The 27,203-nt window shown below is 56.0% G+C and overlaps 1 protein-coding gene across 1 annotated transcript in view; it reads right to left on the bottom strand.

Moving 5' to 3' along the window:
- IGSF21 (immunoglobin superfamily member 21) overlaps positions 1-25,356 on the bottom strand; it is a 233,814-nt gene extending 208,458 nt beyond the window's left edge. Inside the window, exon 1 of the mRNA XM_044237279.1 lies at positions 25,287-25,356. Coding sequence (XP_044093214.1) covers positions 25,287-25,356 — 70 coding nt within the window. The remainder of the gene's footprint in view (positions 1-25,286) is intronic.
- Positions 25,357-27,203: the final 1,847 nt, after the last annotated feature.

Raw genomic sequence — 27,203 nt, 5'->3', positions numbered from 1 at the left:
ACACGGTTATGGATGTGGGTTTTGGCATTCCCGCCAGGACTGGGCACACAGCGAGCAGGTGCTTATCAAGGGCTTGATGAGGGAATGTCTGGGTCTGAATATTACTCTCTCACAGATGCTGTGCCTCAGTTTCCTGACTTGCAGAAGGTCAGTCAAGTCCACAGAAAAGGGATTTTAGGTGCCATAATTCAGGGAAAGCCTTGAGCAGGAGCCTGGCTCAGAGCAGGTGCTCAGCTCACAGTGGTGGTAGTGGCAGGAACACAATCATGGGGTGAGAAAGCAGACACAGGGCTAGCGTCCTGAGAGTCCCCCGCCCCACTGCAGAGGAGACCCCACTGTGGATGTCCTGGGCCCACACGGGTAGACCAGGGCAGCAAAGCACCCAAAGAGACGTTCATTCAGTGAGGGAAGGGGAACGGCTGGACAAATGCCCCAGCTGGGGAGGGTGATCCTGAAGGACGTCCTGCATTGCCTTCCAGGCAGTCTGGCTATACCTTGTACCGTTTTCCTTCCTTCTTCTGCCTCACTCCTTTCCTCCCTTCTGGTGCTTCCTGGGGTCCCTCCCCAGTAAACTACCTGCACCCAAATCCTTGTCTCAGGCTCTGCGTTGATGGGAACACCCAAAGCAAATGCTACATACAGCTCCCAACACCGAAGACCTGAGTCGTACATACCACCTTTATTACCACTTACTTCCCAGGCCTTCCAGGGACTGAGTGAGATAAACAGCAGGACAAAGATGAGGAACAGAAGAAAGAGAGGCCCCATGTCCTGCGAGGGATTATTAGATATCCGCAGTGAGATAAGGGTCTTAAAGCTCGCTGATTCTATAGCCCACGTGTGGGACTCAGGCACAGCCTCCAGCTCTGCTAATCCCCGCTGCGCCCATGCCTATCGCTTAGGGATCCCGTCTGTCACTTAGGGCCCCGTTCCCTTCAGCCTCGACCCTGAGACAGAAGAACGCTTCCCTGAAATGGATCCAAGCTCACCAACTTTGCTTCGAGACAAAGAACATCTTCCATGCTGAGGACCCAGGGGACCTGGGGCAGGGGGCACAGGGATGGCCCGCAGATCCCATCCCCAGGTCGGCGTCATTCAAGGCTGGGCCCTGCCACTTTCCCTCTGCCCACCCCACTCTGAGCTCCTTCCCAACCCAAAAATCTGAGGACAAGAAGACCTCGGCATAAGGGGGCAGAGCCAGGAGCCAGGACTGCTGGCGACGGAATCCCAGCTCCGTACTCACTATCTGTGTGTCTTTGAATCAGTCCCTTCCCCTCTCTGTGCCTCGGGTCCCTCATTTATAAAATGCGGAATATAACTCGTGGGGTTTTTAATGCAGGTTAAACACATGAATATTTATGAAGTGTTTAGAAGAAAGCCCGGCACACAGTAAGCACTCCATAAATATTTGTTAAATAAACACCTATATTGCTTACCTCAAAGGGCTGTGGTGAGATCACCAGATGATAAGAACGCGAAAATCCCTGGTATGTGGTAGAAATCCAGGCAAATGTATCACGGCTATGAATTCTTTCTCTGTTTCCCCAGAGGGTATCCTGTCCATGGACTTCGTAGTATGGTACACAGAAAAGGGACTCTGAAGGTCCCCCAGATCCCCCTCAACTCCTGGAGCCAGGTGGGCTATACGGAGCTGCCCCTCCCCCGCGGTGGGACCTGGAGGGCGTGGCTTCGCACTCTCTCCCAGGCCTCAGGTATAGATGGATAAAGATGGCACCCACCTCTCAGGGTAAGATAAACACTGGGGGAAGGCAGCTGGCCCAGGCTCCGCCCCCCGAGGAGCCCAGACAGTGTAAGCCTCCTTCCCCAGATCCCCCAAAGGAAGTCACTTGGCTTCCTTGGGGCTCCAGTCATCACCTGTGAAGGGAGTCTGACGTGACCCTTCACTGGCCGGTGGGAAGGTGGGTAGGCTGGAGCACGTGAGAGTTAGAGCTCAGGCCCCAGAGACAGCAGATGCTCAGTGACAGCCCCTTTTCTTCCAGAAAAATCTGTTGATCAATCTAAATCGCAGAGAATCCCCTAATCTCCCAGGCATGGCCGTGGAACTCTATGTAGGATTTCTCTGCCTCGCCGTGATTGACTAAGGCCCTGTCGGAGTGCATCTGTCTCGCTGAGCGGGCTGCTGCAGAGAGCGCCAGCCCAGAGCTCAGTCTTGCTGAACACGGTCCTGGGGGAGGACTGAACTCGGGTGCCTGGAATTTCCAGAACCTGTGGGTCAGTCCTGCAGGTGTGGTTCAGGGCCCAATGAGGAGCATAGCCCAGCATCCGTATCCATCCTCCACAGCCAAGAGAAGCCCAGAGATATTTGTGAAAAGGCTCTGGTTCCCATGCGCCTGGCCTGCTTTGGCCTAATGTGTTTGCCTAAATGCTTATGTCCCTGATAAGAGGCCTGGGAGATGAACAGATAGCGCCTGTGAGTAATTAGCCCTCCCCCTGGGAGATGAGTCGGCATCAAGTCCAGACCCACAGAAGAACCAGACCAGGAGCGAGGCGGGAGATGACAGGATTTCTCTCCCGGAAGCTTCTGAGGCCCTGTCTACAAGGGACCAGAACATCCCTCCCAAGTCAAAGGAGTTTGAGACGACCATCCCACCCCTCTAACCTTGCAGGTGGGAAAAGGAGACCCAGAGAGGGTGAGACACACAGCAGGGCAACACAGCCGGAACGGAATCAAGTCTAAACTGTTAGCAGAAAAGGTAACTCCCCAGATAAGGTATAGGGGAAACGCTACGGGTGAGAGTCAGGGGAGAGTCAGGGGAGCCAAGGAAGGAGAGAATTCTCATTCATTTGTTCACTCATTCACCCACGGCTCCGTTCATTATTGAACTAGGAGCAGGTGGCGGGGCGGGGCGCTCTCCAAGGTGCTAGAACACCACATTTTTCTCCCACCAGGTTTGTAGGTCCTTTTATTTATTTATTAATTTGTTTGTTTGTTTATTTATTTATTTGACAGAGAGAGAGAGATCACAAGTAGGCAGAGAGGTGAAACAGACTCCCTGCTGAGCAGAGAGCCCAATGCGGGGCTTGATCCCAGGACCCTGAGATCATGACCTGAGCCAAAGGCAGAGGCTTAACCCAACTGAGCCACCCAGGCGCCCCAGGTTTGTAGGTCCTTAAAGGGAGGACCACACCTGTCCTGCTGAACTGCTGCGTCCCGGAAGCCCAGAATGTAATAAGAGCTTGATAAAGATCTCCCAGATACAGGATTTATCGCACTTAATACTCACTTGCAAAGAATATGTTTCTTATTCTCATTTTACAGTAAGGAAGGGAAGCCCCGAGAAGTAAAGTGGCGGGTCCGTGGGATCCTTATGGATTTCTTAACAAAACAAAACAAAAAAGAGCGGCTGCATACCTACGATGTGCCAGCGATGAGCGGGCAGACGAGACCCTCGGGGGCTTCCAGTCCAGCGAAGGAGTGGGCTGTGGTCAGATAGCCAGTACGCTGACCGAGTGTGATCACAGAGCCAGGAGGGGGTCATGGGAGGAGAATACTTCGTATTCTGAGCTGTGTGGATCCAAAGTCAGGTGGAAGAGGGTAGCATTTGTCTGACACAGAAACTGGGAGCTCAGAGAGGTGAGGCAACTTGCCAGGGTCACACAGTGGATGTGCAGTGAAGCCCGGTCACTCTACAACCCCACTCTCTCTCCTCCATACCAGAAGATCGGGAAAGGGCTGAGACAGGGGTTGGAACAGAGAGGGTGTGCTGGTTGGCAGAAGTCAGGTGCGGCTGGACAGCGTGGCTCCCCGAGATCTGGCCGATACAGGGCAGGAGCCTGGTTTCACCCCCCCACTCAGTGAATGAATGTCTTGAAGCCAAATCCAGCTCTTGCCTCCCCCTCCTCCTCCTCCTTTATGGAGACACTAATTTTAGCCAGCCACAAAGTCGGCCTGAGCTTTTAAAAACGGACTGATTTATGCTTTTCCTTAATTGCTCCAAAAAAGCGCTTTGCATCTAGTGGGAGAGAGAATGAATATAACTCTATTTAGGTTAAAAATTTAAAGCCAAATTCTCAGTGGCCTGGCAAGAAGAGAGGGAGGCACTTTACCCCGTCTCAGTGGACTCCCCACCACCCTTCCTTGGCCTGTTCAAAGCCTCTCTGTCTGCTTGTTAGGCCCAGACTCCGCCAGGGACGAGAATGCGGAGGAGAATGCCAGGGGTCTCCCTCGCCACTCAGGAGAGGGCAAGACGCTTTTTAATGACACTCTGGGGAAATCTGCAAAATCTCCTTTCTTGTAGCCCCAAGAGGCAGCCAGGGCCCAGAATCCACGGATGGGGGAAAATTCTGTAGTCATTTCCCCATTTCGGGAGTTAGCACACACCCAGGTCTTCTTGGCCATCCCTCTGCCTGCCCGCTGAGGCTTCCAAGGCTCGGTCTACATTCAAATACTGACCTTTCCAGAGAATTTCTAAGAATTCCATTCAACTGAAAATCATTTGCCACTTACCATGCTAAGAAATGGGAATACCACCATGGACAAGGCAGGAATGTCCACAGGACTAACCAAAAACATTTGGGTTCCCTAGTCATAGGTCACACCAGTGTGGTTTGGTTCACTAATTATCATTTCATCCATCCATGTATCCATCCACGCCCCCCATCCATCCATCCACCCGTCCATCAACCCATCTAACCAACCATCTATCAATCCAAATATTTAATAAAGGCATATTCTGTGCTCACAGAATTCTGCGTTGCAGAAATTAGTAAGGCAAACCCGAACTCCACTCTTACTGACTTCATGGAGTGAGTGAGGCAGATAAGTAAATGGGACATTTACTGAGGCAGAGACAGCAGCTGGCTATCCCAAATCCGTACACACACACACACATCTGCGCGCGCGCGCGCACACACACACACACACACACACACTCACTAGCTGGGTAACCCTGGGCAAGCAACTAACCCTCTCTGAGCCCCTCTGTTCACATAACTGTAAAATGGGGCTAATAATGCTTGCACCCAGGGATGCTGATTACGTCACATAGTAGGCAACTGATCATTTAAGGAGAGAAAAATACAGTCTGAGAATGTTCTAGCTAGCAAGGCCTTCCGAGATCTCATGGGGGAAACCGAGACCCAGAGATAGTAATTGCTATTTGCCCTGGGTGCAACAGAAAGGCAGGTGCTAGGAGTTATCCTGATTGCTCTGGTTTTTTCCCCCACCTTGTCCTCTGCATCCCAGGCTCCCTCCCACAGGCACCTTCTGTCCCAGTGTGCAGAGAGGAACTGACCCTGGGAGAGGAGGAGAAAGAAACTGTCCCGAATCTAAGCCCCTCATCCCACTTAGAGGCTGGACCTCATGGGTCTTTCCCCTGCTTTTGCTGGGGGTCGTCTCGTGCTCCAGTGGAAAGGACTCAGGCTCTGGCCACCCAGATATGGGGTTAAATCTCAGCCAGGCCATGCCTCAGCAGACGTCTTTGCCTGCACCGGTTTCCCTCGGTGCACAGGGCCAGAGCGCCCACCCTGGTGTCTGTCATCAGGAAGAGCAAAGGCCATGCAAGCATTCCGTGCCTGCTGGGGGGGCTGCTCCCCAGAGAACACCCCGATCACCATCCCACCCTCTCCTTCCCCACTCTGGCGGCCTCAGAGTCTTGCCCACCGTGTGGATGTGGCTGGGCCGAGCGCCAGAGCCAGAGTCCCATCCACACCCAGCAGTTGAACTGATGCCCAACCCGGAGCCCTTCATTCACAGGGAGGGGTTGTAAGGGTGCAGGGCTGTGGCCAAGACCCTCGGGAAGAAGGCAGGCCACCCCTTCTGCTGACTCCAAGCTGCCTTCCCACCTTCCGTGCCCTGACTTTTCCCAACAGGGGTCAGAGTTCTCCATCCTGGTGCTCGCCACCCCTCCCAACAGAAGGTCCAAGCCCCCCATCACTTCACTCCCTTTTCCAATCCAGCCTCACAAGTGAGGAATTCTCCCGCCTTGCTAATAAGATTAAAACATATCTCCCTCTTACAGTATCGATTCATAGCCCTGATTTACTGTTGCTTTTCGGCTGCTACAAAACGGATGCTCGGGCGGCCACCTTAATCTCTATCCATCTCCTCACTGCCAGGGAATAACTGCTAATTAATACCTTTTTGCCTCCTGACACCTGCCAGCTTTGAGGGCCATCAATACTCCAGGCTCCCTGCCCTCCTAGCCCACTTGAGTCCCCTGGCTTGGGCTCCAGCCCCAGCCCAGAGGCACCCAGGGGCCCCAGGGGACTAGGAGGAGGGGAGTAGGCTTCCAGCTCGTCAGCATCCACTAGACTCACAGGTGCACACAGCCATCGAGCATAAGAGGAAACTAACTCAGGACGGACAGACCCAGACAGACCCTCCTCGAACCAGCTGTGAGAGTTTCCTGGGCTCTCAGGCTCCTTACCCGCAAAAGGGAGCAAGCTACAGATCCACCTGCTACGTGGGCAAGAGCTCAATGAGAACAGGTCAGGAATGTGCCTAACGCAGTCCCCTGCCTCCTGGTTCACTGGGCCTCAGCCCCAGGCAGAAGGGGGTGCGGCCGTGGCCCAGCCGTCTTTATAGCACCCAGGAATGGAGGTGGCTGATGCCAGGCACCAGGGAGCAAGGCCCAGAGAAGATGCCGTCAGGAGGAGTCAAACACATACTTGTAAGACCTGCTTCTCTTCTTCCTTTTCAGCTCCAAAGGCACCTCTTCCAAGAAGCCGTCCTTGACCACCCAGTCTAGAGAAGCCACTCTGCCCCCAAGCCCTGCCCTATTCCACCACCCTGTGGCCTTCTCCTCAGTATGGTGCCTATTTGTCCAGTTAGGTGATTTGACTGTCTGTTCATTTCTGCATTGCCCACCAGGATGTCAGCCCCATGAGCCCAAGGCTCTGATTGTTTTGCGCTGTACCATGTCCTTAGGTATAGAGTACGCAATCAGTAAGTCCTTAATAAATGAATAACACCTTCTGCATTAGTATTAGCTAATAATAATAAGATGATCACTTCCCACTTTCCTTGAATGAAAAGCTGATTAAATACCTTCTCACCGGTAGTGGGGGAGCCCATTCAAAACCACTGCCACCGTGTATGAAATGCCTATTAGGTGTCAGATCTCCCCAACAACGTAGGTATCGTCACTCCCACTTTACAGAAGGGAAACAGAGGCTCAGAGCAGTCACATGCCTTGCGCCAGGGGACACATCTAGCGGGGGACTTGGCGGGCATTCCGATCCAGGCGGGCCACACCTTAACATGCCAACTGCCCCCGATATGGCAGAGTGTCCCGCACCAGGAGGCACACGGGTGCTGCTTCTCTGCTGGAAATACCTGCACACAAGGGTTTTCCTGCCGGCACCCAGATCGAAACTGGGAGCCTGCTGAGAGCAAGCCATTTCCAGTGGTCACTGGTGAATAGGACATGACCAGCCTGGGGAGGGACGTTGGCCTGATCTTAGAATCACACAACACACACGGGGTGGTGTGTGTGTGTGTGTGTGTGTGTGTGTGTGTGTGTGTCAGGAATGCAGGCCCAGGTGCATCAAACGTGCTGCGTGACTTTGGACTTGCCCCTCCCCCCCTCTGCCCTCCAGGGGTAGCCGCAGGACCAGATGGGGTTAGGGATGTGTGAACACACAGGATTATGGCTCTAAATCCCCCAATCTGTCCTCACCTGCAGGATTCCCCTTTATCTCCTGGACACCTGATAGCCGGGCTGGGGCCCTGCTCTATGGGGAAAGGGTTGGGGGATGGGGCAGCAGCTGTCTGCCTCCTCTTGACAGCAAGGGAGGGGGTGGGGAGGGAGAGGAAGCCCCAGGACCGGGCCTGGCAGATGTACCAGCGGAAGCCAGCACGGGCACTTTTAATAAAACATAACGAAGCGTGGGATCATAAAATATTTCATCTCATTCCCGGCCCCCACGAGGGTGGGGCAGACCAGTTGGGCTGACAAAGGAGAACGGTTCATAGGGGTCCATTCGGAGGCTGGGCTGGGGGAGGGGCAGGCACCCTCTGGGGACAGTAACCCCAGGCCTCCTGTCCAGGGTAGAGTGGACTTGCCCTAGGCCACCTTTCCAAGCTTGGACAGGCACGAGTCATGAGGCTTTTCTCCCAGGGACGGCCTCCTGCTGCTGGTGACCTGGGGTCAGTCACTTGCACATTTGGCCTCAGTTTCCCCACATATAGAGTGAAAGGAAGGCTGCACCTAAACAGGAAAGCTCCAGAACCTCCTCCAGCCCTGATGGTCCCCTCCATCATTCAAAAACACTCATTTTCACAATCCTCCATTCAAAGGAAAGCATGAGCAGGAAGAGAACCAGTCTGTAAAACTGGCAAAGCAGGGCTCGCTGGCTTGATCTGGGGACAAGGAACCCTTTGACTCTCCCATGGACCCACATTCTGGCGTCCCAAAGTAGTGCTGGGGGTTCCTTGGTGGGATGCTGGGGTTCCAAGAAACCCAGTTTGAAAACCACAACTCTGCCCACTCCCATCTAACACCCCCGCACCCCCAAGGCCCAGCTTCTCTCCCAGAACCCGAGTGTGGGTCCCTGCAGATCGTGGGCCTCCCCTAGTCACTGCCACACATCCACTGGCACTCCGTGCCAGCATTTCCCACAGTCAGTGATTAGGGCCCTTGGGTGTTTGCAGCCCCTAGGTATCTGGTCACTAGGCCCGGCCTGACCCCCATGCACCTCTGCATGTGGTCATCACCGCGTCCATGCCTCGCCCTTCCACACTGTGGTTATCACTCCCCCGGCCTGTCCGTGAAAACTCCTACTCCTGCATGTGTGAATCGTGCACTGTGGAAGCGAAGCACCAGGAGGGCGGGGTTGGGCTCTGCCTTTCTCTAGCCTCCCCTCCACCCCGGGTGCCTCACATCCTGCCCGGAACAGGGTAAGGACCCAAGCTGTCAGATGGATAAAAAGGCAGGAAGGAGTTCTTCCCCCTGTACCGAACCAGTACAGCCCTGCCAGGCCCAACAGGCTCGCTCCCATTTCACGGTGTCACTGGTATGAATTCCAACAAGGCTGTCAGCTCCTGGAGGGCAACCGTATCCTCTCTCCAGATCCCACAGCATCTGTTCGGGCTTTCATCCGCTCCAGAAACTCGTGCTAAAGCCTGCTCAGCCCCGGGACCCGTGCCGGGTGCAGGGGGCATGAACACAAGTCACAAAGGGCACCCATGCCCCTGAGTGCTGAGAACATAGCAGGTGCCCAGAAAGTATTTGTGAAATGAATGGATCAAGTGATGTCCAAGGTGAGATCTGAATAATGAACGGGCCTCAGTCCAAAGGAGGTGGATTTCAGCAGAGGGGGTGGGGAAAGCATGTGCAAAGGCCCCAGGGCAGCTAGGACCACTGTGCATCCAGGGCTGAGGAGGATGACCAGAGGATGGAGCTCTCTGTCCAGCTTTATGCCTCCCCAGCGGCTCCCTGCAGGTGGCATCCAACCTCCTGTTCTCTGAATACTGCGCAATAGGCTCTCTGTGAGGCTATGCTTTCTGGGAGACAGGAGAGGGGGAGGCCAGCTGCAGACCCTCCCACTGCCACACACACACACACACACACACACACACACACCCCTCCCTAGTCACCTCCAGGCCCACCGAACACTCGTGTGCTCAGACCCACACACTGCACTAAATATAACCACCGCATATGCCTCTTCTACCTCCTTTCCGAGGGAAATAACATTGTTTAAGTAAAGCCCTTAAAATTTTAAAGAGCTGGGATGCGTGCTCACTGCGGGAAGATTTTAGCAGCATGCTGGAAAGAAATAATAATAATAACAAGGCCAGAAACAACAGAGCGGAGCTGGACCGCCACCCCATGACTGCCGATGCTGGGAGGCGCTGGGCCTGTGGCGTTCCACTGCGGTGCAGCCGTGGAGCCCAGGCCCAGCTCCGGCTGCGGCTAGAGTCCCTAAGCCCCTGAGAGCTGTGTAGGATCATGATGGGAAGTCTGGAGAGTCCTGGGATCACAAAAGAAAGGGATCTCTGCCAGAGAGCATAGAAAGCAGTTAAAATGTGAGACATTCTGGATTCAAAACAGCACAGCCACTTCATAACTGTGCGACCCTGAGCCAGTGGCTTAACCTCTCTGTGTTTCGGTTTCTTCTACGGTAAAATGGGGATCCCAGTAGCGCGGGGATCCCAGTAGCGCACGCCTCCCAGGGGCTTATTTGGAAGCTGGTGCACTGAGTAGTTAACACGAACAGGAGCTCCCACAGCGCCTGCGCACACGGAGCCAGTGTTCATCACGTGGTGCCTGCTCTCACCACTTTGCAGGCGACGTCCAGAAGGCCCAGGTAGAGAGCGTGGACCTACGTCTCTGTCGATTTCCAGCCCAGGAGTCTTTTCCTACAACCATATAGCTGAGAGAGGCCGCTTTGTAACCAGGTGCTGTCCCAGGGGGCTGAGCCCAGGTTCACAGCAGGGGGTATCTTTTGAAGAGACCAACCTGGAGGGAAATGTCTCCCTGCTTCCAGCCCCGAAGTCCTGCCCACACAGCCTTTTCCCCCGTCTCTATGCGGCAAATGGCCCTGAGAGGTCTCTTCAGTGGGAAAAGAGGGATTCTTCCTTCCCAGGGTAGAGCCAGCAGATTCCCCAGGGCCTCTGTGAGTGCCAGCGGGCCTGTGGGTCCAGACCTGGAAAACCTACCCAGGGGCAAGACCAACCCACCTCCAGCAAATGCACTTGATTTGTCTGTCCCCTATGTCACCTCCAGCCTCGCTTCTTTCCTGCAACACGTACCCTCCAACACTGACTTCCAGACACTCCCAGGTAATCCAAACCCTTTGCAGCCTGTGAGTCTTTGTCCCTACTCTTACATCCTCCTAAAAATCTCTCCACCTCCTCTTTAGCCTGGGCAACTCCTAGGCATCCTTCAAGACCCAGTCATGTGTCACCCCTTCGAGTGATACGCAACTTTCCCCCAAACCTCAGGCAGATTCGTTATTTCCCCATCTGCATTCCTCCAAGGATTCGGCAGCTATTTAAATTTTAGAATTTCCAATATCATACCCCAGTTTATCTGCCTGCTTGCCTAGCTGCCCCGGGAGACTGCGAGCTCCTTGAAGGCAGGCCCTGGGTCTTATTTATCCCAGCTGTGTCAGCCTTAGCGCAGGACCCCACCCAGAGCAATGACCGTGGGAGACGGACAGGAGCTGAGGCCATAGGTGTGCACCAAGGAAATGAGTAGCCACTGAAGGGATCCACGGGAGGGTATTTCCAAAGGTGAAAATTCCAGGGTAATTTAAACATGTCTTAAATGAGACATTTTGGACGTAGATGAGATTTCCCTTTCCAATCCATTGCCCATCACAGAATCTTAGAACTGGAATCGTCCAGATTGACTCCTTTGTATTAGGGACCATCAACTCAAGGGGGGTGGGCAGTAAGCCAGTAAGTTAATGGAGGAGTTGAAATCGGGACCTGGGGCTGGTAAGTCTGAGTCCGGTGCCCTTTCTACCACACTGGTGTTTTCCATCGTGGCTCTTGAGGATGGTAGGGGGTAGGAGGAAGCTTTTTTAAAAACTCAAATAGTTACATGTTATCTTACTACGAATTAAGAAAAAAATATACTCAGTGTAACACACCTATACATGATGTCTTTACGCAAGACAAGTCAACAAAGAGGAAATTAATTTAGAATTTAATTTAGAATTAATTAGAATTAATTTAGAATTTAATTTTAAGAAAATGATGATGTGAATAATAGTAGGGATGGGACACAGCTACGCAGGACAAATGCCATGAAGGGGAAGTGGAAATCTGGCAAGCTCCACAGGGAGCGGCTCAGAACGGGCCCACCAGAAGGCACCAGCACCCAGGGAGATAAGACTCATGGGTGACAAAAGCTATCCTGGAGACTCCGGATCCTACCCCAAGAAGCCAGAAGTGGCACCTTGGGGCTAAGCTGGAGACCCCACAGCCAGCATGGAGAGAAACCCAGTCTGCAGAACCCAGCCCTTAGTTAGCTGGGCAACAAATCCTCATCAAAGCCTATCAGCACAGTCAGGTAGATGGGAAGGGGACAGAACAAAAGAATGTCGTTTCAGCCAGCTTGGGAACTGAGATCTGATGGGGCCGTTGGTGAAGTTCTTCCCAACGGATGTTCATCCCTGGGGAGGCACCGGTCCCCCTTGGGAGGGTGACACTGCCATTGAGCCAGCAGGCGGGGCTAAGACCCACCCGCGCCGGGGCAGGGCAGGTCACAGGGCTGCTGGAGGATGGCGGTGTCGCCAGATGGCAGGTTGGTGAGGGGCAGGGCACCCTGTCTTGCCCGGAGCACATTAGAGAATGAGCCAGGGAAGAAATTGCCACTGATACTTGTCACAGCAATTTCAGCAAATCACCGAATGTGTAAAGCGTCTCATGAATTTCAACCGGCAGAATTAGCGCCCATCAAAGTCATTTTGAACAGTCAAGGTAGATGGGAAAAAGGCCAGACAAAGGAAAATCGAGGGGTCTAAGGAAAGTCACCTCTGTCCACGGAGGAACTGTGAGCAGAGGGGACTGTTGGGGAAAGTTTTCCCAAGAAAGTTATCATCTTGGAAGCCGGCTACTCCTTGACCTCCAGGGAACTGCCCCCCTCCTCCATCCGTCTCCCTTCCCCGTGCCAAGAAGACGCCACTAAAAATGGCTGTGGCATCCTCAGCTTTCGGGTGAAGGAGAAAGAGCTTGGGGTCCAAAGGGGTAACTTACTCGCCCTTCCCTCCCCCTCCTCCCCTACCTGTGAGGGTGGAAGCAGCCTCCAGGGAGAGAGGCTAGCAGGGGGAGAGCACCTGCCTTTCCATTTGGAAGGAGGCTAGCTTGCAGCCCGTTCATGACAGATGTGGACCAGCCGGCACGTGGTGGGAGCCAGTGGGCATGGCAGGAAAGATGACCTAAATGGATCTAAGGAGAAAGAAACTCTCCGTGGGAAATCGGGTGGAAAATAGACTGGAGGATGACGAATCCGTGTGCCCTGGGGTGGGGTAATCAATCAGCGAGATGCACCAGGGGACCCGAAGGTGGAGGGACCACCAAGCAGTCTAAAGCGCAGATGACACATTGCAAAGGTCAACACAAGCAGGGAGCGGGGAGTGCAGGCGGGTCCTTTCTGCAAACTGCCACATGAACCCAAAGTTACCCGCTGCTTCAAGTTCAGGTGCCCCTGAAAAGCCAGTTCCACCTTTCCAAGGACCCATGCTCATAGGCTACTTTTCAGTTCAGAAAAATCTAGCATCAGCTGAGGACCAGGCACAAGGGTCGGCATTGTATTCCTGCTGTTGCCGTGCATATAAATAGCAACCCACGGGGTCCCTTCCCTCCTCACAGCAACTCTGCTGGGCAGGTAGCACCATCCCCATTTTATAGATGGGGAAACTGAGGCTTAGGGAGATGGCGCTAGACCGCTGCTGTTTGTACTCCGCTTCTCTCTCCTCGCCCTCCGTACCTGGGAGACCCCCCTCTATGGGCTTCCCCCGGGGTTTGGTCAATGGTCAGCGCCAGCGAAACGTTCAAAGACAAGAGGGTAATGCTGGGTTTTTCTCCCTCCCACTCCCCGTCAGGTGCCTGAGGCTCTCTCTGCATGACCCTCTCTGGTCTATGGATGGGAGCAGGGGCACACACTGCTCGGAGCCCAGGGTGACGCCATCTGCTGCTGCCCCCCCAAACCCCTTGCAAACTGACTCCTTAAGTAGCCCCCCTCCCAGACTCCCCAGTTGAGCATGGTGGCTCCTGCTGGCCCCTGAACACTACAGAGGCAGAGCCACCGAGCTCACACACACAGGGGCGCTGAAACTTGAACCCTACTCTATCTGCCTCCAAAGCCTGCGTCGTTCCATCTGAACTTGGGTTTCTCCGCGGCAGGCACTCACACCCGCCACCTTCCCAGATTGGCCATATCCCCGTGCCACCTGCTCCGCGGCGCACTTAACATTTTTCTTTAACTCGGCTCATTTTTTACTTAAATAAGCCATTTTAAAAAGAGAGAGAGAATTTAAATCACTGCCCCAAATGGCAAACCAGCCTCCCTTGCCTTAAACAGAGGGTAACTATAAGAATTACAATGAAAACAAAACACGGTTTACTACAACTCTCACTCCCTTGGGCTCACTGGTTGCCCCACACTCGTTTTTGTTGGAAACGCAGATCAGCACGTGACAGAGGGCATTAAAGACATGACATCCTCAGCCTGAGGCTTTCTCCTTGGCACCACTGGAAGGACAGGGTGAGGAAGGACCCTCCCTCCCTGATTCCTTGTCACCTATGACCAGTCCTTGGTCCCGCCCAAAGAGGAACATTGCCCACCCTGGAGCCGCCCTGTCCAGAACTTTCTATAACGATGCAAACGTCTTACATCTGTGCTGTCCGAAAAGGGAGGTCTGTGTGGCTCTTGAGCACTTGGCATGTGACAGGGGGGACCGCAGGAACTGAATTTTGGTCAATTCTGTTAAATAAAAGCTGAGACACCTGGTGTAATTGTGCCACACGGACTGTAAGCCCCAGGAGGGCAAGGACTGGCCTGTTCATTCTGTTCTAGAGTTCTAGAACAGCCCAGTGCATCACCCCCAGGAAGCATTTAATTCATACCAGCTGCTCCAGCGAGGGGGTCAGTGAATGACTGAATGAAGGAATGAATGAACCAAGAGACGAACTCGACGGCTTCCTGCAACAAGAACCTGCTCTCTCTGCAATTCAGACCGTCCCGGGAACTGAGAACTCTTCCCCATTGGGCAACTGGGCTTCAGGAATTCGCCTTCCCCAGCCTCCCCTCCTCCGAGCTGGGCCCCAGCCCACTCCTCTGCTGCCCCAGCGAACAAAGAATTCTTTGTGATGTGGTGGCTTTGGGGGCTCCCTGCCTCCCACCTCCCTCCCGCTGCCCCTGCCTGCGATGTCAGGGGCTGGGTGACTCTGCATCGCTTAAAATTCTGGGAGTTTGCAGAGCCAGGTCCCTGGGCTGAGGCTATCCGTGCAGGTCCCACCACACTCCCGACAAAAACCCGTGCACCCGGACAGCGAGCTCCAGCTCTCGATAAGGATGCCGTCCACCCTTGGGTCCCGCTGGTCAGTCTTCACCCTGCCAGTGTCCCCGAGCCCCCGCGCGGCCCCTCCCCGCCAGCCCAGCACGATGCCAGGGCACCCCGTGATGGACGCCTTCCTCTGGGGGCAGCATGAGGGAGAGGGGAGGAAGAGACGGCGCTGGGGACATAATGGAGGCGCCAATGACTGGTGACAAACAACCCCATCGGAGGGGCAGGAGTGCCTCTGCAGAAAGAGAAACAAAAGGGCAAAGTGGACAGCTTGGCAAAGGAACAAAAAACTCCAAAGCCTCAGCTGCTTCTCTCCCTGGCGACTCCCAAGCTGCTCCCGTGGTTTATGAGGCTTGGGGGTCGCTCCCTCCGGAGGGCCGCCAAGATCTCCACCCAAGGCTGGGGGACCCCTGAGGCCTCCCCCACGGAAGACTCTGAGGGTGGTGGGGCCACCTGATCGAGCCCTGGGGTGGCCTGCAGGACGCGGACTGTCCCCATATCACACACAGTGTGCACAATGACAGAGAGGCCTTTCTCCCTGGCCTCAGTTTTCCCGACTTAAAATGGGAGGAAGGAGATAATGCCAGTAATTTCTCGGCTCCCTTTTTGCTCTGTAATTCCAATCCTGTGTAATTCCAATGAGGATTCACTGAGGGCTCCAAGCAGGGACACCTACAATGTACACCCTTGGCCGGGCCCCGAGGCTCACCAACACTTCCTCACCTTCGCACTTGGTGACATGGCAGGGAGGCAGACATCGCCCTAAGAGCAGCAGTCATTTCTCACACGCCTCCTGTGTGCTGGGCACCGAGCTTGGTCTCCTCATGGTAAGTCACTTACCACGCCCAGCTGTCCCCACCCCACCAGGCCACCACGGAGAGCTGGGGTTCAGCCTTCTCCACTCAAGACTGAGATTTAGTGAAGGGTTCCCTGAGTTCATGTGCTGGATGAATAGTGGAGAGAGGGTCTGAGCCTAGGTCAGACGCTGGCACCCATGCTCCCTGGAGATCTAGAAGCTTCTCCCTGGGAACAGCTATTCCCATGACTCTCGGGTCAAGCCCAAGGTATATGCTCCGGCTGCGGCAGCCGCATGCCGGGCCGTGTGATCTTGGCGGGGCCCGGTTTTCCTCCCTGCCAGGTCTGGACACGCCGGGTAAGATGAACGGCCCCCACTGACAGCACGTCTTCCGTCAGGCCATTGTCCCTTTGGGCGCTCCAGAACAACCATTTATAACCCAGCGGAGGTTCCAAACAGTTTCCGGCTTCAGGTGGCCCAGAAAAACCAATTCATCTTCCTAGAGCGCTGCTCTGGGAATGTCACTCTTCTCTCTTCAACTGCTCCCTGCGGTCCCCAGGCTTGAATCCAGACCCCGGCCCCCGGCACACGGACCTCCGCCACCAATGCAAGCCTCATCTCCAGCCTCTCAACAGACACCAGTGCTCAAGTGAGGTCAGCCGGCTCACTGCCTCTCAACCCCTTACGCACCTGGACGGCCCTCTGACTCCTTCCTTCCGGCCTTTGTGCAAACTGTCCCCTTGCCCGGGACACCCTCCTTAGCCATCAGGATGCTCTCAATCTCTCAGAACCTTGCTGGGCCACTCCTTTTGCCCCCGAAAAATCACCCATGCTCTCCCTGAATTGGCTATTTATTACACACGATCGTTTCTGGTTCTCAGATGAGTCCGGGCTGTGTGGGGTTGCCAATAACCTGAAATTCCTTGAGGGAGGTCTCTGCCAGCCCAGCAGGAGGCTAGGGCAGCTGCTCCATTCATGGAAGTGACTGGAATCCCTGACTTGGTTCCTGAGTCCACCTCCGGGGTGGGGGTGGGGGGAGCAGAAAGTGAGACAGGCCTATGAGACAGGTGGAAGGAAGGAAGGAAGGAAGGTCAGAAGAGTCAGGAGGAAGGGAGGGGCCAGGGCCTGAGGGCAGGTTACCTGCCAAGGGCTCTCAGGTAGAATCTCATGGGTCTCACGACACCCTCCACTTTCAAAAGATGAGGAAACTGTGACTCAGAAAGGGAGTGACTGGCTCCAGTATGTTCTGCTAAGAAGTGGCCATGTTGGGACTTGAACCCGGTTTAGATGGAAACCCAAGTCCATTAACTCCAGGGGCTGCCCAGAGAGACAGCGATTGAGGAAGGACGAGCCTGCCCAGGGCTGTGCCACCAAAGGCTAACAACCAGCTGCGGATTAAGGGGAGCTGTGCTCTGGAGTGTCTGCCGATTTCCATGGTGTAAATACTCCCGTTATGGTCGATTTCAGGCCACCAACGGGATCCATTCAGAGTCTGGAAAGCAGGCCAAGATTGTGCCAGTCAGTGCCTAGGTGTGAGTCCAGGCCCCACCCTCACACCCCACGACAAGTGGTGGGACCTTGGGCAAATCACAGTCTCTCCAAGCCTTGTTCCTCATCTGTCAGATGGGAAGCATAGGACCTCCCAAAGTTTCTGGGATGATTTAATAGGACAGCACTCGTGAACAAGGTTGGCACAGGGCTGGATACACAGAAGCTGCTCCAAGCGAGTTTCCTTCCTTCCTTCCTTCCTTGGTTCCTTCCATGCTTTCTTCCCCAAACCCCCACTCTTCCCAGGCAAGGACAGCCCCCCTCCACAAGGAGAAGCCAGAGGGAACAGGAAGCCCTTTGGACTTCCTACCATATTCCCCTGCTGACTCATCCCCCAGATGCCAGCCCTGATGCCAGCGTGAGTGATGGTGAACTGTCACAATGGGCACATTCTCACACCAGAAAGTGCTTTCCAGAGGTGACTGGTCAGGGTTGGGAAACAGGCCCAGGTCTGGTGTGTGAAACTCAGGCTCAGTGGGGGAGGGGGCGATCATCCACTCATTCATCAAACATATCCTAAGGATCTGCCCAGAGCCAGGCCTCGTGCCAAGGCTGGGGTGCAGGGAGAGCTCCAGCCAAGGCTGGGGTGCCCTCGAGAGCTCTCAGTTCAGCAGGGACACCAGCCCTAAGGCATCCCCAGCCCCAGAGGAGGGTTCTTCTAACACAGTATGGCCCAAAGTGCTGCTGTCAACACTTTTAGGGGACACCTGAGTCAGTGGGGGGAAGGGGAGGAGTTATGGAGGGCAGGGAAGTAGGGGACAGAAACTAGAAGGAGGTCTATGTGGTCAGGGGCTGTGCTGGCTAAGGGCAGAGGTCTCCTCTCTGAGCCAAGAAATGGTGAAAACTGGGCAGGGACAGACAGGGTGAAGTTTAAGGCCAGAGACCTCTGAGCAGGCCAAGATTGTGGAGCAGAGAGACGGTGGGCTCTGGTCTCCCCACTGTGTGGCCCGGACACACCAGGCTCCTTGTTGATGGACTGGGGATGTACTACTCTTCTGGACAGCAGTGGAGGAGAGAGCCTCACGTCAGCAAAGTGCCTACACATCCAGCCCATAGAGCAAACTTTCTGGTCGGTTTACTGGCCTGAAAGCTCCTGGGAGCTGGCCTGTCCCATTCCAGACCCCGGTGGGCTCCGTGATGCAGCACAGTTGGTGGCGGAGGGAAGGAAGGCTGGGCACACAGCCACCGAACCCAGATCCCACTCAAGCCACTTCCCACCCCGGTCTCTTCACCTCCCCGTGCCTCAGTTTCCCTGCTCAATGGGCAGGAGAGTGGCTGCCTCCGTGTGTTCTGGGAGGGCTCGGTGACATGCCAGGTACGGAAGCATCTGGTCAGCTCTCGGGACTACCAGCAGATAGGCACGATGTCTGGAACCAGCGTCTCCGCCCTTTGGGATGATCTGAGAGAACAGGCCTGTAGTTCCAGGAGGAGAACCTTGCCAAAGGGAAGTTCACCTGTGAATCCAGCCCAAATTCCACGTGCTGTTAATCTTTCCATGCGTGTTTCTGTAGGAAGTCTCTTCTAAACCAGGACACCCATGTCTGAAGGCCAAAGATGGTTTATGCACCCAAACAAACAAGCTTCACTGAGAACCCACTATGCTTTTTATGGGGAAGACTCACTAGCGCGGAGATTGGCCGGGGCCCCCTGCCTTCATGGGGCATCCCAGGGCAGGGGACAGGAGGTTCACGGCAAGACTGATTCCATCTCCGCATCCCACCGAGAGAAACAACTTGCATCTCTACTCGGTTGTTGGCGAGGGGCAGTGCCAATGCCGTGGACCTCCCAAGGAAGTCAGGGGGCTAGTGGGGGGATCAATCACCCCCCAGCTAGTAGACCGGGAGCCATCCCAGGCTCTGAGGCTCATGATGCCTTGGGAAAGGATCAATGGGGTCCTTGTTTTGCAAGCAGCAAAAACCAACTCTGGACAGCTCAAGGCCTTCAAAAGTAACAGGTGGAACATGGAAGTTTCTGGAACACGAGGATAAGTGGAAGCCCCAGGCACTGGAAAGACCTATGCAGTTTGGGGCACAGCAACTCTGGCACAACCACGGTTAAAACTGCCATCGGCACAGCTCGCGGGACTGAGCCAAGCGCTTTGCATGTAAGGACTCGTTCCATCCTGTGAACACCCTGGAGGGTAGGTCCCGTCATTATTAGCCTCAGGGCACCAGAGAAGTACAGTTCCTTGGGGACTCCTCACTGGCAAGGGGTCCTTTACGGGGGTTCTCAGTCTTCCTCTGCTCTGGGTCCATATCCCAGGGCGACTGCCTGATGGGCTCCTCTTGGGGTGGCTTACCAAGACGGCAGGCAGTAAGGAGGCGTGTGTGTGCATGATTTCCAGCGCAAATCTAGTATGTGACCGGTAGATGCAGGAATGGCTGGTCGATCAGATTCCTTGCCTGGGGACTGCAGTGTCCTTTCCTGCCCCCTGGGGCTGCTGCTCTGTGTACCTCCAGCTCCAGCCACATTGGATTTATTTGCTCCATCCACAAAATCCTAACCAGGAGATCTTGGTGATCATGGACGCCCCCTCTGCTATTGGACCCCACTGAGAGCGTAAAGGTGGGTTCCGGGACCTCATTCCCCTGCTCCTTCCCGGGACCTTCATCCTGAAGGCAGACAGCTCTTAGGAAGTGATGCTGTGTGTTTCTCCACCGCTGACATTTGTCTTTTTAAAACAGACGGCTTCGCATCCTCTAGCAAGTGGAGAGAGACTGTTGTATTCCTCCTTCCAGTGATGAAAAACTAGTTTCTCCTCTCCTCGGGGAGCAGCAGTGTCTCTGGATCGCTTCAGACCTGGGTTTGAAACTCCCATCTGTTGCACTTGAAAAGAGATCCCGAGCCTCATTCATTATTTAAGGAAGACAAGAAAAGAAGCCAAAAAGAGAGAGAGAGGGAGGGAGAAAGAGAAAGATCCCGGGCCTCTCGTCTTCATCTGCAAAAATGGCTAATGGCACTGCCTCACATATTACCGAGAGCTTTTAATGCATAAAGAACATTTAATAGGTGTGCAATAAATAGTAGCTCTCCATACTATGATTCTTGTTTCTCCCAGTTCTCAACCAGACTCTGGGGAGGCCAGTCTTGAGTTGCAGTGGTACTACCACGCACAACCCCACCCTCCAGCTCTTCGCTCACGCCTTACCCTGAGCTTTTTCATGTCCTCTCTTTACTTCAAGGTCTAGCTCAAGTCGCCCCTCCCCCGTGAAGCATCCCCTGGATCCCTCAAGGAATCACTCTTCCCCAGGAACTTCCTGCAGGGGATGTCAATCATTTAGCATCTAGCAAGTGTCCACACATTTCCCCCTGGACTGCCATTCATCTTCTCGGGAACATGCCCAACCTCTCTCACTGCTGGGAGGAGGATCGAAGTCTCTTTCTTTTCGGATGTGCCCCGCCCACAAGGGATGCCCATTCATTGTCTTGACAACGAGGAAGGCTTAACAGAGACAACACTTTCTCCCATCTGCGCTGAAGCACGCACAGGATAATTCTATCTTCGTGAGGGTTTGTAAGGAGTAAAACACCCAGACAGGGAACTACACACTAAACGGTCCACGCGGTCAGAGCCGAGGAAGTGCCTGAGCCTCTTCATCCCTGGGAGACACCAGGGCACAGAGGGCGAGACTCAGCCCTGCATCCGCATCTCTGCTCACCACTTACTGACCCAGTGGCCTTGGACAAGTCACTTGACCTCTGCAAGACTCAGTTCCCTCATCAGCAAAACAGGGCTAGTTTTACCTTTCTGTGTGGTTGTTAGGATTAAACAAGAATTAAACAAGAATGACGAAGCAGTGAGAGTTCAGTAAGGGTCGGAGATGCAGCCCCTTCCTCTGGCTCAGTGAAGAATCCATTTTCCACTAAGTGGTAAACACCATAAAGGCGGGGACACCCCCACCGTGCTCAAGGTCATGTACACAGTGCTTAGCACTGTGTTTGGTTTGCAGGTGTTGCAGAGGTGGGTAGGGTGGTAAGCCAGGTTAGACACCCACATGGAGCCCAGGAAATCCAGTGAACAGAACTAACCAGTCTCTTCTTTGTTTGGCTCTTTATTCAGCTTCTGCCTTCCAATTTGGGACCGCTATAATCCAGAAACCTGAGGAAGCCACTTCCACAGCCCCAATTGTGTGTGAGACAGATGTTATGGAGAGCTGAGGGTAGCCACGCCAATCTAAGGCATCACTGGTAGCCTGCCTGCCCCTGCCCAAGGGGTTCTCCAAGCTGGGGTTTAGGGACGGAACCCTGGAAGGAAAGAGAGCGCTTAGGGCTGGGCCAGGCAGGGAGCTGGAAGGAGCCACTACTTCTGTCATTAACTAGTCGTGAAACTCTGAGCCTCAGTTTCCTAGTCTGCGAAAAACGGAGCTTAAGCCCATCTTGCAGCTGCCTGAGGCCTGGGAAGCGGCCAGCACGTGCATGGCACACTGCCGCCGAGCCACACAATTGGGGCTATTGAAACACCAGACTCCCTGCCAGATACTAGGAAAGAAGCAACCTCAGACTGTTTCAGGAGACTTGCGCGTAAGGATCGCTCCCAGAAGAGTCTCATCACCCGCAGGAACCCAGGCAGCTCTCCTTTTGTGCCTGCCATCTTGCCCACGGCATTAGGATTTGGGGGGAGGGGGCGGTGATCATCAGTTCCTACTCTAAAAGGGTCCTCCAGCTAAAAAATAGGAGTTTTCGGACCCATTAAATAAGTGATCGCGGAGGTCGCTTCCAGCTTGAACATTCTCTGCACTTCAAAAGTGAAAACTAGTTCAACCTCTCAGGAAAAACTTGAGTTTGCGGCTGGGGTGGGAAAGGGGCGGGATTTATGGATGGGGGTGTGGCCAGGCGGGGGGGCGGGGCGGCTGGGGGAGCAGGGGCGGAGCAGTCGGCTCTGGGCTCCGCCCAGCGCAGCGCGGCGCTGGGAGGCGGGGGCTGACAAGGAACCCAGAGGAGTCCGAGCCCCCGCCCCGCGCCCTGGGCGTGGGGTGGGTGTGGGGAGGAAGGATAAATAACTTAAAAGTCGGCACCGCAGCTCGGGCGGGCACAGGCCCCGCAGTCTCAGTGCTGCGGCAGCCTCGGCCAGCCCTTCCACCCACCCACCTGCTGACACGCGGCTGCGGAGACAGAACTGGCAGGGTCACTGGCTGGGGACCTTGGGTCGCCCCAACCGAGCTTGCCCACCCACTACTCTTCGCCGAGAATTTCCGGCGGCCCAAGGAAGCAGAGCCAAAAATCACTCTCTCCCCTACCTCCACCTCCCCCACCACCCCCTTGCCACTGCCCTCTCTTCCGGGCCACTGCACAGGCTCAAATGCCGGATTTCCTTCCCGGAAGTACCCAGGCAGGGGAATCTGGGGCCCGAAGACTTGAAAACGCCTCGGGGGCTCCCGGGTGATCTGGGAGAAGAGAGAAATTGAGGTTTCTGTACTGCAGAGTCAGATATTGGGGAGGGTGAGTTAGGGGCAGAAATTATGGCCCAGCCAATCCTGTGCGCGGCGGAGTCCTTTTCCCCAATGCACAGACCCACCTCTCCAAAGTTGAGCCCCTTTGTCTGCGACCCTTAGGGGCACAACGGGCGAGGGCACGCGAGCCATGCCCCTACTCAGTAGTGATCACCGCCGACACTCCCCCCCCCCCCGGCCAAATGGAAGGCAGGTTTCGGAATGCCTGCCCTGGATTCTACCCTCTCCTCCCACCCAGGCAGCCCCCCTGGCAGGTGGCCCGGCTAAGCCAACGGCCAGGTGCACAGTTCTCGGTCATATCCTGGAAGGGCGCCCTCCTCTGGCAAGCCGGCCTCTTGCATCTCCTGCTGACCCTTCCGCCCCCTCGTGCGCACAGACTTGGAAGCAGGGGAAGAAGGGACCCCACCCTCAAGCACTCTCTCTTCCTCTGCGGAGAAGAGGGCCCTCCGGTGGCGCAGAACCCCTGCCTGCGCCCCAGTCTCGGAAAGTTTCCCCTCCGTGATCCGGGTCGGCGCTTTTTCTTCACCCTGAGCCTAGGAGCTCGAAGCTACGCCGGCTCCCCCTGCCCCAAAACTCCCAACATCCGCGCCGGAGCCCCTGCCCCCCACCCCGCAGCCTGCAGGGGCGGGCAAAAGGGGTGGAGGCGCTGGGACGCCGGGTCAGCTCTCCGCAGCCCTGCAGCCCAAAGAACGCCGCTTGAGGGTTCTGGGGAGAGCGCTCAGGGTGGGGTCCTGACCGAGCCGGGTTCCCAACGTAGCTTTAACCATCAGTCGCCACCCCCTGTGGCGTCTGTTCTGTACATTCTGGGAGAGAAAGGGTGCTCCGTCCAGCCCCCAAACCCTAATCCTTTCTCCCTGCAATGTCCAGGTGAGGGCTCCAGTGCCTTTCAACAAAGCCCGGTGGCCGGCGCTGGAACTGGGACCCCCTCTCCATATAACCTTTCCCTCTAGAGGCATCTGACGGAGGGAGCCCTCACCCCAAAGTTGGGGGGGAGATTCTGATCCACTTTTGGGAAGTCTCTTGCTCCAAGGGTAGGGGGACAAAGTACCGGCCTGACATTTCTTCTGGGTTATACAACCCCTCCCCCGCCCTCTGCCAGCGAGACCACCGTTTAGACTCAAATTCTGCAGCTTCTCCCATCTGCAGACCGAGCACTCTCCAAGGACCTGGGGGCTGAGTTATTTTAGGGGGACACCCCTTCGTGCCAGGCACGCTCAGAGCCTGGTGAGGCACCTCCAGAGAGGGCAAGGCAAATACCAGGACAGAGTTGACCCCCTGCCTTCATCACTCATTTGGGCTAGGGGCTGAGATCCTCCTGGCCACAGTGGCTACTTTTTGGCACCCCCCACCGCCATCACCATGGAGCCAGGTTGTGACTCCAGAGGGGCCGATTCTAGGCACCCAGGTTTGGCACTAGGCTCAGCGGGGAACTCGAGAGGAGGACCCTCTGGTCTCCACGCCCTCGACTCTTTGCTGGTCCCGCCTCCCTCCTGCTGGGCTGCTAGCCCAGGTGTCGGCTCACTGCCGGAAAGGTGCCTGGGTCGCCAGGATAAGCTCCAGCACCATTTAAGACCCACCAGACGGCGGCGCCGAGCAGGAGGCACCGAGGCAGCCGCGAGCCCTGGACCCCTGAGATGCGGAGCCACCGATCGCTTGCTCTGGGGACCCCGCTCTGCTTCCACCTCCTCCCAGCTGGTTCAGTCTACCTGAGACCAAGTCCATGCGGGACACACACACGGCTGCTCACACCTTCTCTGCCCCCAGACCCATCCATACCTCCCTCTACACTAAAACCACACGCTCCATCGCCGGCACACACACTCCCGGCCCACGAAGCAACACAACCCCCACGCGCCCGCACATCCACACACCCCAGATCCACGCACACTCCTGCCCAAGTGTCACATCCCCCCTCCTATGCACGCACAATCGCCCCCCACAAAGCAGTAGTCATCCTCTGCCACACACCCCTAAAGAGACCCGCACACTTGGGACCCGCGAGAAACGCCACACCTCGCATACTCACCACCCTTCAACACGTTCACACATACAATGACACAAGCTCTCACACTTCACACCTCCCCTGGAAGCTGGCACCGCTCACACCCCCAAACACTCTGGCTCACTCTTTCTCACACGCACACCTTCTCCGTGGAACTGACACAGACACTCAAACACCCCATCCGCACACTCACATCTCTAAATGCACTCCCGCACACAGCTCCTTCCCGGACACCCTCACCCATAGACGCAACAAAGGCACACGCTCGTACACACACACACACACACACACACGCACACGCACACCCTGGCACAGACCCACGAGCGCTCTCGCCGGAGGAGATCTCCTCCCTCTGTCGCCGAGCCGAACGACTGCGCGGACCCCCACGCCAGGACCTGTGCTCGCACCCTGAGCCTCTCCGGGGCGCCCGGGGCCCGCGCCCTTCCCCGGCGGCCCGCCCCCGCGCGCGTCCCCCACCGGGGCTCCCGCCGGGCGCCCGCGCACTCACCGCGCGCCAGGTCCAGGATCGCGGCGAGCAGCAGGCAGGCGCAGCCGCGGAGGCTCGGGGCGGCTCGCATGGTGCCCGGGAGCTGGCGGCGGTGGCGGGGCGGAGGCGGTGGCGGAGGCGGCAGATCCCCTCGCCATGGGCTCAGGCGCGCTCCTGCCTCCGGCCGCCGGCCGAGACGATGGCGGGCAGCGCCGGGCGCCGCGGGGGCGCCCCCATGCCGCCGCGGCCGGGCCGCCGGGGCGCCGGGCTCGACTCGGCTCGGGCTTCGCGGGGCGCCACGACCCTGCGCTCCGGCCGTGCTCCGGGCGCGCCGCGGCTCCCGGCTCCCCGGCTGCGCGCGGCGCCCACCGCGGCCCGGAGTCGGCTCGGCTGCGGCGCCGGAGTTTGGAGCCGAACCGCGCTCTCTGCGCCTCGCGCTCGCCTCTCCCGGCGGCGCGAGCGCCCCCCTCCCCGCGCCCTCCCTCCGCCCCTCCCCCTCTCCCCGCCCCCCGCCCTCCCGCCTTTCCCTCGCCGCGCTCTCCGCTGTATTATACAGACTTTTCTTTAATCCTTTCTGGGCTGTTCGGCTCTCGTCCGCTAAGCCGATTTATTGCAGGGAGAAGGAGAGCTCCCCCCTCCCGCCCCCTCTCCCTCCTCCCTGTCGCCCACCCCCTCTCCTTCCCCCGGGTTCCCCTCCTCACAACTCTCCCAGTCCTTAGCTCTGCCACCCACCCCCAGCTGGCCAAGCACCCCTGGTCCCCAGAAGCCAGCTGCGTCTGATACCCCTCCACCTAATCCCTTCCCTGGGGTCATTACCCCCACCCCCCACCCCCCTGCCTGTTGGAGGGAGGCAGCCTCCCTTGAGAGCAAGCTGTGCCTTCCACGGAGCAGAGCGGAGCAGGCAGGGTGTGGCCCCCCGTGACTGGCCCTGCACTTCTTAATGCTCTTAGTGGGCAGGATTAGGGGCATCAGTCTTCTGAAACTTCCCAAATTATGGATGGCTTCCCCCAGGTACCAACAAAATTGTTACGTTTTGTCCTTTCTTCCAAGAATAGCCACATTCTTGAATCCAGCCAAGAATGGTTAAGGAACTGGTTGTTTCCTTCGGGCAGAGACCACATTTTCACCTTTTTGGCAGGCCTGACACTTTTTCCCCAGGCCTAAGGAGTGAGTGAGGTTTGGGACTTGGATCTCATTACACACACACACACACACACACACACCACTGAACCTCAGGTCTGGCTGTGAGCCTTGACTTGAGGTCCCCTGGGAGGAGAGAGGTACTCCAGCCCTTGGGGTGGCCTGAGGGCTGGAGGAGGTTAGATGGGGTTCAGGCCATGGACCTTCACACCTGGCAGGGAATTTCCCCCCGGTAAGCGGAGGCCCAGAAAGACCATCACAGCCAGGGGCAGCACAGGCCTCTGAATCCAAGCTTCTGGGCTCCTGACCCAGTGTTCTTTCTAGAACATTCTATGGAGAAATCCCAACTTCCTTCTCTGTGGAGAATTCCCAGCTCTGTCAGGTTTGCTGCCTAAGGGTTTTTGCCCTGTTTACCTGGATGGGCAATGGGTACGTAGGCAGTAGCATCTCTGCCAGCCCTTTGAGGGGGTGCAGGGAGTGAGCTGGGTAGGGGGTTGGCCAGCCCTGTGCAGAGATGCCCCAGGGTGGCAGCGAGTATCTGTTCCCTCCATCTGCCCTCTGCAAGCCTCACCACAGGGCTTCCCAAGGCAGCCTTGCTTCAGCTCTCCCGCCCACCCACCCAGGGGAAGGAGCGATTTGCATTTATGAAGATCTGAAAACATACGTTCACCTGACAGGCTTTAGAATGATCCTCTCAGTAAAATAATAATAATGATCGTAATAAACCCTTATAAATAGGTGTTTGATTACAGTTTGTCCCTACGTGGGTATTTTTTTTTTTTTTTGAATCAGACTAAT

The sequence above is a fragment of the Neovison vison genome, chromosome 2 (genome assembly GCF_020171115.1).
Source record: "Neovison vison isolate M4711 chromosome 2, ASM_NN_V1, whole genome shotgun sequence".
In the NCBI taxonomy this organism is placed as follows: Eukaryota; Metazoa; Chordata; class Mammalia; order Carnivora; family Mustelidae; genus Neogale; species Neogale vison.
This window is presented reverse-complemented; position numbering and strand designations above follow the sequence as displayed.